Source organism: Panthera uncia, assembly GCF_023721935.1.
Source record: "Panthera uncia isolate 11264 chromosome B3 unlocalized genomic scaffold, Puncia_PCG_1.0 HiC_scaffold_1, whole genome shotgun sequence".
Classification (NCBI taxonomy): Eukaryota; Metazoa; Chordata; class Mammalia; order Carnivora; family Felidae; genus Panthera; species Panthera uncia.
The window spans coordinates 91,782,164-91,794,872 of NW_026057582.1; the positions used below are offsets into that span (position 1 = coordinate 91,782,164).

General features: G+C 37.0%; 2 protein-coding genes and 1 pseudogene across 4 annotated transcripts in view; 2 read left to right on the forward strand and 1 right to left on the reverse strand.

Annotated features, from left to right (window-relative positions):
• USP8 (ubiquitin specific peptidase 8) overlaps window positions 1-1,514 on the forward strand; it is a 76,942-nt gene extending 75,428 nt beyond the window's left edge. The window contains exons 19-20 of the mRNA XM_049611674.1: window positions 389-521; window positions 690-1,514. Of these exons, the coding sequence (XP_049467631.1) occupies window positions 389-521; window positions 690-875 (319 nt within the window). The 3' untranslated portion in view covers window positions 876-1,514. The remainder of the gene's footprint in view (window positions 1-388; window positions 522-689) is intronic.
• Window positions 1,515-2,380: 866 nt separating this feature from the next.
• Window positions 2,381-12,709, reverse strand: part of USP50 (ubiquitin specific peptidase 50) — a 44,559-nt gene continuing 34,230 nt past the window's right edge. For 2 of the 3 annotated variants that reach the window (XM_049611692.1, XM_049611690.1), the window contains exon 7: window positions 2,381-2,673. In XM_049611692.1, coding sequence (XP_049467649.1) covers window positions 2,482-2,673 — 192 coding nt within the window. In that variant the 3' untranslated portion in view covers window positions 2,381-2,481. Of the gene's footprint in view, window positions 2,674-4,427; window positions 4,526-12,709 lie in introns of those variants that run through there. The other variant, XM_049611691.1, reaches the window with a different exon arrangement.
• On the forward strand, window positions 6,464-6,562 carry LOC125910494 (uncharacterized; annotated as a pseudogene).

Consider the following 12,709-nt stretch of genomic DNA (forward strand, 5'->3'; position numbering starts at 1 on the left):
CAGCCCTCCTTAGTCTTTCCTCTGTACTCGTATGGTAGTTAGCATTATAAACCTGGGTCTTCATAACTTTTTACCTTTGCAGAAGACTCATCGAACAGTTGTCGCTGGCCTACGGGTCAAGGGACCCAGGTGTGGCTCTGTCTCCACCACCTTAGCTGTTTGACTGAGGGCAGGTCATTTCATATCTGCTCATACCTTCGTTTTCTCATTTGTAAAGTGGAAATGAAGCCAAATGTCTTTCCAGGTCCCTCCACCACTGAAATTCTGAGTGTGTTTGAAATGGATTTTCTGGTCTCAGCTACAAATCTAGAACATTAATGAATGAATTCAAGTCTTTCCAGTGTTTGTGGTCTCTTCAGTTTAATTGCTATCCTGTTTCACTCTACAGTTTTTCCTACGATGGCAGGTGGAAGCAGAAACTACAGACCTCTGTGGATTTCCCATTAGAGAATCTTGACTTGTCACAGTATGTTATTGGTCCAAAGAACAATTTGAAGAAATATAATTTGTTTTCTGTTTCAGTAAGTATCTTGTTGGAACTAAATCCTTTCTCTTTTTCTAAGCAAACTATAAAAATAAGAGTTTCATGTGGTTCCTTAACCTCATAGGAAAATAACATAAAGCTTTGAAGTATTTAAAATATGACAATAATTTCAGTTTGAACTGATTTTCTATCTTGTTTGGCACAGAATCACTATGGTGGGCTGGATGGAGGCCACTACACTGCCTATTGTAAAAATGCAGCAAGACAGCGGTGGTTTAAATTTGATGATCATGAAGTTTCTGATATCTCCATTTCTTCTGTGAAGTCTTCGGCAGCTTATATCCTCTTTTATACTTCACTGGGACCACGAGCAACTGATGTAGCCACGTAAGGAGAAATAGGTTCTAAGCTAGTTATCTTTTAAGAAGCTGAGCAACACAACTCTTGACATGCTTATAAAGATACTGGATAAATACAGCTGGCCATTTAGAGGAATTCTAAGACCGTGGGAGCTGTGTTACTGTCACCATATACTTTAGGTCAGTGCCATTATCGAAAAACTAATATTTAACGAGTATTGCAGTTAAGCACTCCTTACAGGTACCATTTATTTCAAAACCTTTATAGTTTGCTCCAAAGTTAAAATAATTAGCTAAGCATTATTCTTCTCCTGGTCTAAAAACCATTATATCCTTTCTTTTCCTTTTCACTGTTACGGCCTTTTCACATTTCTAAATCCCAGCTTGATCTATGAATACTCTAGAATGATGTAAAGCAGATAGGAATGTATGTGTATATATTTATTGCACACTTGCACATCAAATCAATGTACATAGTATAATAACGTGGTCCTTGTGTGAAGCCTAGAACTCAGAGGACTGTTTGTTTTTCCTTTTTCTTTTGGCCTATTCTGAGTAACTGCAGTGCTTTCTTAGGGAAATGACAGGGCAAAGCTATTTTTTTGTTGGCTTTGGGCTGTATTTGTGCACTAAATCTTTATTCTAAAAAATAAATGGAAACTTTTCTTTAATTTTTTAAAATGAGAATTTTCATTTACACCTACATTAAAATCTTAATGAGAAAAATAATTTAAAACCCTGTAAGTGTTCTGTCTTTATTTTTTTATCAAACCATTTTATATACACACACATTTTATCCTACTATGTGACTTAAAATTTAGTTCACTTATCCTGTTGTATTAGGACTTGATTTTACTCTTCCTTCAACTTGACCCAGAACTGCATAAAGCACTTATTTAGAATTCTCAAGAGTTGGGAATCAGGATTAAAATTAAAAGGGATAGGGATCGGGAATGACTACAGAATAAACTGTATTAAGAACCACATCTTTGCAAAGTGATGTATTAAAAGAGAGGAGCTGAGAATGTATTATTTACCTCAGACTCAGGTGCTATAGATGAAGTCAGTAAAAACTCCCCATATAAAAATATGATTCTAGAAGTTGCTTCTGAAAGATGCCACTATGAGTAAAGAGGAGTCTTGAATCCTGAGGTTGGCATCTTTTCATATTCTGCAGTTGGTCTAAGAATCTTAGAGTTCTTGGCTAAATTATCAGATCAATGAAATATTTCCAAATCATAAGGTCACAGAGCCACTTGAACAAAACTTACTTTGTTTAGCTCCATGAAGTATCTTTGGAGAATACTTTGTTGCATATATATAATTGAGGTATTTTAGGTTTAAAAATATCCATCCTAATAGACATTGAATTTTGAAACCTGAAATTAATACATACTTTGCTGTGCTTTGCAGGCCCCCATCCATTAGCATTTCGTCGTGCTGCCTTTTTCAGGAGGCCAGGACCTCTCTTCTCTGCTAGAGGCTTATCATATAAAAAAGTGCATAATACAGTAGAAAGAGTGAAAATTATGTTGGATGTAAGTAAATTGCAAGAGTTTAATGACAAAGCAAACCTGAAGTACCAGTTTCTGATTGCTTGTTTTTCAGTTTTCAGTTCTGCAGTTTTGCACCATTTTCCTAGCTCTTGCACTTTTTTATAGGTATAGAAAAGGGCTGGCAACTGTAGAACAGGAGATAGGCTGTAGCAGTTTGCACTGAAGTATCTGGAATCTCACTGACTCGTGTGTCATCAAAGCTATACCAGGCCTGGGTCACTGAGTTCTTGCAGAAAGCAGTGTAGTGGCCACCGTCCAGATCACCAAAGTGGTTCTAGGGGAAGAACGAATGTCAGACTTAATATTCCCAAGCAGATAACTCTACTGGAACAAAAAAAGGTATAGCCAAGAAATATTTTTCACAATTGTCCCTTACACTAAATTAAAAGGAGAAGGTAATGTTGTTAAATGATAGATATGGCCTGCTACAATATTTTTCATCCATTGAACTGCTTATACATTGGGCCTATCGACTAAAGAATCTATGAATGAAATAGTTTAGTATTTGGCAGCATCTAATATTTATGACTGAATACTGAGCATCTACTATACATAGACTATTAAACGTTAAAGGAGTTGGGGCACCTGGGTGGCTCAGTCGGTTAAGCATCCAACTTCGGCTCAGGTCATGATCTCACGGTTTGTGAGTTCAAGTCCCACGTCGGGCTCTGTGCTTACAGCTCAGAGCCTGGAGCCTGCTTCAGATTCGGTGTCTCCCTCTCTCTGTGCCCTTCCCCTGCTCACACTCTGTCTCTCTCTCTCAAAAATAAACATTAATTAAAATTTTTAAAAACATTGAAGATTTTAAAATAAGATAGTCCTCTTTCCTAAATGAGCCTACAGTTTAATTTGAAAGATAGGAAAAAGGACATTTAGCATTGGGACAAGACAGTTAACTGCATATTGCTCCTACACAATTTGAGGGGTTATGCGACAACAACCCCCCTCGGTCATGTAGCATCCAGAAGAGAACCTATTCCATTCTCTTCCACGTCTTTCCTAACCCCGTAAAGGAATGTTTGAAACCGGCACTGGAGAACCTCACTTTGGTGTGGACTGTGAGGAAGAATGCATTTCATATTTTTGTATGGTTGAAAAAATATTTTGTGACCTGAACATTATATGAATCTCAAATTACAGCAAGTAAAGTTTCATGGGAACACAGCCATGCTCATTCGTTTTATATCTTTTAGTAGCTGCCATCACACAATAGTAAAGCTGAATAGTTGCAGTAGAACTGCTGGCCAACAAAGCCTAAAATATTTACTGTCTGGCCTTTTACAGAATAAGTTTGCTGACCCCTGGTATAGAGGGTAGAAGATGGTCAATTATAGTCATCTAGTAGTCAATATAGAATTGATAGTTCAGCTCTAATACTACACAATGGCTTTAAGGTGTATTTAACCTTCCTGAGCTTTAATTTCCCCATCTATTAAAATGGGGTAATAAAATATGTCTTGTCTTACATAGCAGTTATCAGATGTCTTTGAAATTACGGAAGTAGTACATAGGAGATACTTACTAAATATTCCCTTAGACCTTCATCTTCCCTACCTCTCACTTTACATGTTACAGAAATATCCCAAAGCTGACATTTAAAAGATCCGAGCTCTAGTCCTGGTCCTTGCCCTGTGACCTTATTTGGGGGGTTATTTTGAGAATTATTTGAGGGGTGCTTGGCAAAAGGAAAGAACTACATTCTGTTTCTGGATAGATGTGCTTTCATTCAGGCTGTACAGGACACCCACATATAGAATGTTCTTGAACATTCTAAAAAATGACCATGAACATAATACACAGTGCTATAAGCTTAAGATGTTTATATATGAACCTCATGGTAACCAGAAGCTCAAAACATTGAACAGATGCACAAAAATTAAAGAGAAAACCAAACCTAACACTACAGAAATCATCAAGCACAATAAAAGAAAGCAAGAGAATAAAGGATCAGAGAAAGACCACAAAAACAACCAGAAAACAAAATGGCAATAAGTTTACTTACCAGTAATTAAATGTAAATGGCCTGAATCCTCCAATCAAAACACATAGGGCGGTGGAATTGATTTAAAAAAGCACACACATAAACCGTCTATATGTTGCTGGCTACAAGACACTCAACCTCACACCTAAAGATGCATACAGATTGAAAGTGAAAAAACAGCATGCGAATGGATGTGAAAAAAAAAAAAGCCGTATTTCTATCAGAAAAAGTAAACTTCTTGTTTTTAATTTTTTTCAATGTTTGTTTTTGAGAGAGAGAGAGCAGGGGAGAGGCAGAGAGAGAACGAGACACAGAATCTGAAGCAGGCTCCAGGCTCTGAGCTGTCAGCACAAAGCCTGAAGCAGGCTTGAACCCATGAACTGTGAGATCATGACCTGAGCCAAAGTTGGACACTTAACCACCCAACTGAGCCACCCAGGTGCCCGAGATAAAATAAATTTTAAAACAAAAACTGTAAGAAGAGACAAAGAAGGGCATTACATAACAGTGAAGGAATCAATCCAACAAGAGGAGCTAAAAATTGTAAATATCTATGCATCCAACATTGGATTACCTAAATATATAAAGCAAATATTAACAGATGTAAAGAGATAAATTGGTAATATAGTAATACTAGGGAACGTGAAAACCCCAGTTACATCAGGGCCCCTGGGTGACTCAGTCACTTGAGCATCCAACTCTTGATTTCAGCTCAGGTCATGATCCCAGGGTCATGGGAAAAAGCACCACGTTGGACTTTTGGCTGAGTGTGGAACCTGCTTAAGATTCTCTTTCTCTCTCTCTCTCTCCCTCTGCCCACACCTCCCCCCCCCCCCGCCACACACTCTCTGATAAAAAATTAAAAAGAAAAAATCTTAAAAAAAACAACAGCCACTTACATCAATGGATAGATCATCCAGGAAGAAAAATCAATAAGGAAACTGTCTTTGAGTGAAACATTAGACCAGGTGGACATAAAAGATCTACACAAACATTCCATACAAAAACAAGAGAACAGACATTCTTTTCAAGTACATCTGGAACATTCTCCATAATAGAACACATGTTAGGCTCCAAAGTGGTGGTAAATTTAAGAAGATTGAAACCATATCATGCATCTTTTCTGACCACAGCAGTATGAAAATAGAAATCAATCACAGGAAAAAAACACAATCATGTGGAGGCTAAAAAACATGATACTAACCGAAAGGTCAATGAAGTAATCAAAAAAGTTATAAAAATACATGAAAACAAAGGAAAATGAAAATACAATGATCCAAAACCTTTGGGATGCAGCAAAAAGCAGTTCTAAAAGGGCAATTTATAACAATACAGGCCTACCTCAAGAAACAATCTCAAACAACCTAACATTACACCTAAAGGAACTAGAAAAACAAAACAAATAAAGCCCAAGGTTAGTAGATGGGAGAAAATAATAAAGATAAGAACAGAAATAAAGGTATAGAGACAAAAAAATAGAAAAAAATTAATGAAAAGAGCTGGTTCCTTGAAAAGATAAAATTGATAAACCCTTAGCCAGACTCATCAAGAAAAGAAGAGAAAGACACAAATAAGTAAAAAAAGAGAAGTAACAACTAACAGCACAGAAATACAAAGGGTTATAAAGAAAACATTGTGAAAAAGTATGTGCCAACAAATTGGAAAACCCAGAAGAAATGGATAAATTCCTAGAAACATACAATCTTCCAAAATTCAATCAGAAGGAAATAGAAAACCTGAAGAGACCAATGACTAATAACAAAAATGAATTGGTTTTCAAAAAACTACCAAAAAAATAAAAGTCCAGGACCAGATGGCTTCACAGGTGAACTATACCATTTAAAGAAGACTTTATACCTATTCTCTTCAAACTATTCCAAAAAATAGAAGAGTAAGGAAAGCTTCCAAGTTTATTCTATGAAGCCAGAAATCACCCTGACACCAAAGCCAAAGACACCACAAAAAAAAAAACAAAACAAAAAACAAAACTACAGGCAAATATCCCTGATGTACATAGATACAAAAAATCCTCCACAAAATATTAACAAATTGCATTCATCTAGATGATAAAGGATCATTCACCATGCTCAACAGCACATCTACTAACATGGGAATGATACAGAGATTATCATGGCCCCTGCACAAGAATCACATTCAAATTTGTGACATGTTGCATATTAAAAAAAAAAAAATCATTCACCACAATCAATTGGAATTTATTCTGGGGCTGCAAGGATGGTTCAATATTCACAAATCAATAAACATGATACACTATATCAATAAAACATAAAAATCATATGATCATATCATCATCTGCATCTCAATAGATGCAGAAAAAGCATTTGACAAAGTACAACATCAATTCATTTAAAAAACTCTCAAAAGTGGCACCTGGGTTGGCTCAGTCGGTTAAGTGCCTGACTCTTGATTTCAGCTCAGTTCATACCTTATAGTTTGTGGAATTGAGCCCCATGTCAGGCTCTGTGCTGACAATAGGCAGCCTGCTTGGGATTCTCTCACTTCTCTCTCTGCCCCTGCCCCTGCTCATGCACGCTCTCTCTCCCTGTTTCTCTCAAAATAAGTAAACATTAAAAAAAAAAAAACAAAAAAACCTCAACAGTGGGTTTAAAAGGAACATACCTCAACTTAACAAAGGATATATATGACAAATCCATAGCTAACATCACATTCAGTGGTGAAAAATGATGTGGAGAACAAAGGCAAAAGAAATATAGGAAAAAAATTTTTTTTAAATTTTTAACAAGTACTTAAGACAGGTAGAGTGACCTTTTCTCAAGGAGCTTAGCTGCCTTCATGTTAATCTTTGCTAGAGGCAAAAGGCAACCTTAGCTTGACATTAGCTGGACCTCCAGGATCCTGTAAAAATCCCCTTGGAAACTTTGTTTATCTCTACCTCCTCAAGATATATGTTACCGGGGCGCCTGGGTGGCGCAGTCGGTTAAGCGTCCGACTTCAGCCAGGTCACGATCTCGCGGTCTGTGAGTTCGAGCCCCGCGTCAGGCTCTGGGCTGATGGCTCGGAGCCTGGAGCCTGTTTCCGATTCTGTGTCTCCCTCTCTCTCTGCCCCTCCCCCGTTCATGCTCTGTCTCTCTCTGTCCCAAAAATAAGTAAATAAACGTTGAAAAAAAAAAAAAAAAGATATATGTTACCAATCATTTTCCAAAAATATGGCCCACTGATATACATCTGAAAAGTCTCATGACTAACAGTTTACTAGACAGTAGTAAATGACCTTTTCATAGCAACAGCTAGCTCCTCAAGGTCCAAATTCCTTAAAAACTTCTCCTATCCCTAACCCCCTCCCAACTTGAAAGTATGTTACTCCTCATGACCTCAGAGCAGCTACAACAACCCTTTTTGTACCAAAGACATCTCAAGAATTGTTTCTTGACTGTTCACTCCCGAACCCCAACATGACACATCAAAAAACAGAATTTTGCTCTAAAATTATGAGACAAGGATGCCCACTGTCACTTTTATTCAACACAGTATTAAAGTCCTGGTTATAGCAAGCAGACAACAAAAATAAAAAAGAGGCATCCATATTGGTAAAGAAGTTAAACTGTCACTATTTGCAGATGACATGAATCCTTAAGATCCACCAATAAACTACTAGAATTAATAAATGAATTCAGTAAAATTGAAGGATACAAAATTAATACCCAGAGGTCTGGGAAGATGTTGGAGTAGGAGAACACTAAGTTTGCCTTGTCTCACGGATCCAACTAGATAACACCCATATCAGCATAAATAACCCAGAAAACAATCCAGAGACTGCCAGAACAAACTCCACAACTAGAGGCCACATTGAAGAAGGTAGGAATGGCAAAGATGTGGTCTAGAAGTAAAATAGACCATGGCTGTCTGTGGTAGAGAGAGAGCCGATGACACTGAGAAGGGAAGAAAACAGACTTTCACTCTAGGGATATTTGCCTTTGAATATGAGAGGGGCTGAATTTCCTGAGTTCTTAAAACCAGTGGAGCTTAGCCTAGAATTTAAAAATCATCAGGCTTGGCTCTGGGAGAGACTGGAGGGTGCTAAGAAACAGAGTTCCCTCTGGGGAACTCTGTCCCTAAAGGGACAGCATAACAAACAGGCTGTACACATACTGTGTAGAATCAGCAGTTGGAGAAACACCAGGGGCAGATGGGAGGAAGAGCGATTTGCTCATCTCAGAGTGTGGCCTAGAGAGACGGGAAGCACAGGGAGACCTTTCCAGGAAAAAAGGAGCTGGCAGAAGCCATTTCCTCCCCCAACCCCAGCATAAACGACGGCCACCTGTGGGAAAGAGAACAGCCCAGATACTCCTTACCTAAATTGCTTGCATCAAGCCCCAATCCCCCAGGCTTTTCTGGGTCTGTCCTTCCCAATCACACTCTCTCCTCAGTCCTGGTGCTGCAAGCCCCCTCCCCGTAAAGATGAGCGCACACCTTGTTAACACATCTCCTGAACCACATATTTTGCAAAACGTCACTTCCAGCAGCATGGAGGGCTGGTCTCATTTTGCAAACAGACCACTGCACACCTCATGGCCCACAACAGGCAAAGAGAGCCTCCATAGACAATTGGACTGAAGGAAAAAGAGGCCAGGGCTCAACAGGAGAGCACACACAACACACATAGGAGATATGTTTTTGAAGCACCAGGTCCTGAGGAAGAGGGGACAATGCACTTCAGGGCACTATAGGAATTCTTCTTTATAAGGCTATTGTCATTAAGAGCAAGAGAAGTAGGTGACTTTCCTAAAAGAGAAACAGACATAGAGAGTTAAACAAAAGGAGGAGACAGAGAAACATCTCTCAAATGAAAGATCAGGACCAAACCGCAGAAAGAGACCAAAGTGAAATCAATGTAAGAGAATTTAAGTGGAAAGAGAATTTAAAGTAATGGTCACAAAGATACTCAGTGAACTTAAGAGTGGAGGACATCAGTGTGACCCTTAACAAAGAGAGAAAAAACCAATCAGATATCAAGAACAAAATAAATGAAATTAAAAATACACTTGATGGAATAAATAGCAGGCTAGATGAAGCAGAGGAATGAGTTAATGACCTGGAAAACAGAATAATGGAAAATAACCAAGCTGAGCAAAAGTGATGAAAGAAAATTGTGTAAATTGATAATAGTCATAGAGAATTGTGACTCCATCAAGTCAGAACATCCACATTATAGGGATCCCAGAAGAAGAGACAAATAAGGAGGCAGAAAATTTATTTGAAGAAATAGTAGCTGAAAACTTCCATAATCTAGGGAAGGACACAGATATCCAGATCCAGGAGGCACAGAGATTCCGCCCCCAACAAAATTCAATGCAAGGAGGTCCACACCAAGACACATAGTAATTAAAATGGCAAAAAGTCGTGATAAAAAAATTTTTGGAAGCAGCAAGAGAAAACAAACTGTTACATACAAGTGAAACCCCATAAGGCTATAAGTGGATTTTTCAGCAGAAACATTGAATATATCATGCCACATTCTTCCAGACAGCAAAGTGCTGAAGGGAAACATTTAAGGCCCGGAATACTCTATCTAGCAAGGCTATCATTCAGAAGAGAAGGAAGGATAAAGAGTTTTTCAGGCAAACAAAACTGAAGGAGGTTATTACCACTAAACCTGACCTCCAAGAAATAGTAAAAGGGAAACTTTGAGTGGAAAGAAAGACCATAAGTGAGAGTATGAAAAATAAAAAACACAAAAACAGTAAAAAATAAGTATTTCTGTAAATCAGTCAAAGAATTCATAAAATAAAAGGATGCAAAATAGGACACCATACACCTAAAAACGTAGAAGGGAAGAAGAGTAAAAAATGGGCTTAAGCTTAAGTGACCATCAACTTAACATAGACTGCTATATGCAGAAGACATTATATACAAACCTAATGATAACCACAAATCAAAAGCCAGTAATATATATGAAAAAAAAATAAAGAGAAAGGAATCCAAGTATTAAGGAAAGCCAACAAAACATGAAAGAGAGCAAGAAAGGATCAAAGAACATCTATAGAAACAACCACAAACCAAGTAACAAAATGGCAATAAAAACATATCTATCAATAATTGCTTTGAATGTAAACTGAACATTCCAGTCAAAAAAACACAAGATGACAGAATGCATTACAAAAAAAAAAAAAAAAAAAAAGATCCATCTATATGCTGCCTACAAAAGACCAATCTCAGGCTGACAAGAGACCTGCAGATTGGAAGTGAGAGGATGGAGAAACATTTATGATGTAAATGGATGCCAAAAGGTAGCTATACTTATATAGGACATATTGGACTTTAAAACAAAGACTGTAACAAGAGACAAAGAAGGATAAGAAAGGGGACAATCCATCACGAAGATATAATAATTGTACTTATTTGTTCACCAAACACAGAAGCACCCAAATACACAAAATGGTTAATAACAAACATAAAGGAACTAGTTGGTAATAATATAATAGTAGGGAACTTAACACTCCACTTACATCAATGAGCAGATCATCTAAACAGAAAATCAACATGAAAACAACAGCTTTGAATGATACAATGAACCAGATGGATTTAGCAGATACATCAGAACATTCCATCCTCAAACAGCAGAATACACACTCTTGTCAAGTGCACGTGGAACATTCTCCACAATAGATCACATATGAGGCCACAAAAGTCTCAACAAATGCAAGAAATCAAAATTATACCTACATCTTTTCTGACCACAATGCTATAACCACAAGAAAAAATCTGGAAAGACCACAAATAACATGGATGTTAATTAACATGTTATTAAATAATGAATGAGTCAACCAAGAAATCAAAAAGCAAATAAAAAATTACATGGAAACAAATGAAAGTGAAAACACAAGAGTCCCAAATATTTGAGATGCAACAAAAGTGGTTCTAAGAAGGAAGTTTATAGCAATAAAAGTCTACCTCAAGAAGCAGGAAAAATATTAAGAGCTAAGACCTAACCTTACATCTAAAGAAGCTAAAAACAGAAGAACAAACAAAACCCCAAACCAGCAGAAGGAAAGAAATAATGAAGATTAGAGCGGAAATCAATGATCTAGAAACTAAAAAATCAATACAACAGATCAATGAAACCAGGAGATGCTTCTTTGAAAAGATGGATAAAACTGATAAACCTCTAGCAAGACTCACTAAAAAAAAAAAAAAAAAAAAAAAATACAGAACCCAAATAAAGAAAATTACTAATGCAAGAGGATAAATAACATCACAGAAATACAAACAATTGTAACAATATAATGAAAAGCTAGATGCCAATAGACAGCTTAGAAGAAATGGATAAATATCTAGAAACAAATAACCTACCAAAGCTAAAGCAAGAAAAAATAGAAAATTTGAACACATCAATCACCAGCAATTAAATTGAAACAATAATCAAAACTCCCCCCAAACAAAAGTCCAGGACCTGATGGCTTCACAGTGAATTCTACCAAACATATAAAGAAGAGATAATACCATTCTCAAACTATTCCAAAAAATTCAAGAGGAAGGAAAACTTTCAAATTTATTCTATGAGACCAGTATCACCTTGATACCAAAACTAGATAAAGATACCACACACAAAAAAAGAGAACTACAGGCCAGTATCTCTCACAAATACAGATGCAAAATCCTCAACAAAATATTAGCAAACCAAATTCAACAGTGTATTAAAAAAATCAGATACCACAATTAAGTGGGATTTAAAACTGGGATACAAGAGTGGTTCAATATTTGCAAAGCAATCAATGTGATACATAGCATCAATAAAAGAAATAGTTAAAACCATATGATCATTTCAATAGGTGTAGAAAAAGCATTTGACAAAATACAACATTCATTCATGATAAAAACTCTCTGCAAAGTAGGCCTAGAGAGAACACATCTCAACATAATAAAGACCTTTATATGAAAACCCACAGCCAACATCATACTCAATGGGGAAAATCTGAGAGCTTTTCCCCCTAAGGTCAGGAACAAGACAACGATGTCCATTCTTAGCACTTTTATTCAACATAGTACTGCAAGTCCTAGCCACATCAATTAGACAACATAAATAAAGGCATCCAAATTTGCAAGGAAGAAGTAGATGACATACAATATATATGTAGACTCCACCAAAAAACCTACTAGAACTGATAAATGAATTCAGTGAAATCGCAGGATACAAAAATCAAGATACAGAAATCTGTTGTATTCCTATATACTAATAATGAGGCAGCAGAAAGTGAAATAAAGAAAAAAATTCCAGGGGCACCTGGGTGGCTCAGTCTGTTAAACGTCTGACTTCAGCTCAGATCATGATCTCACAGTTTGTGGGTTT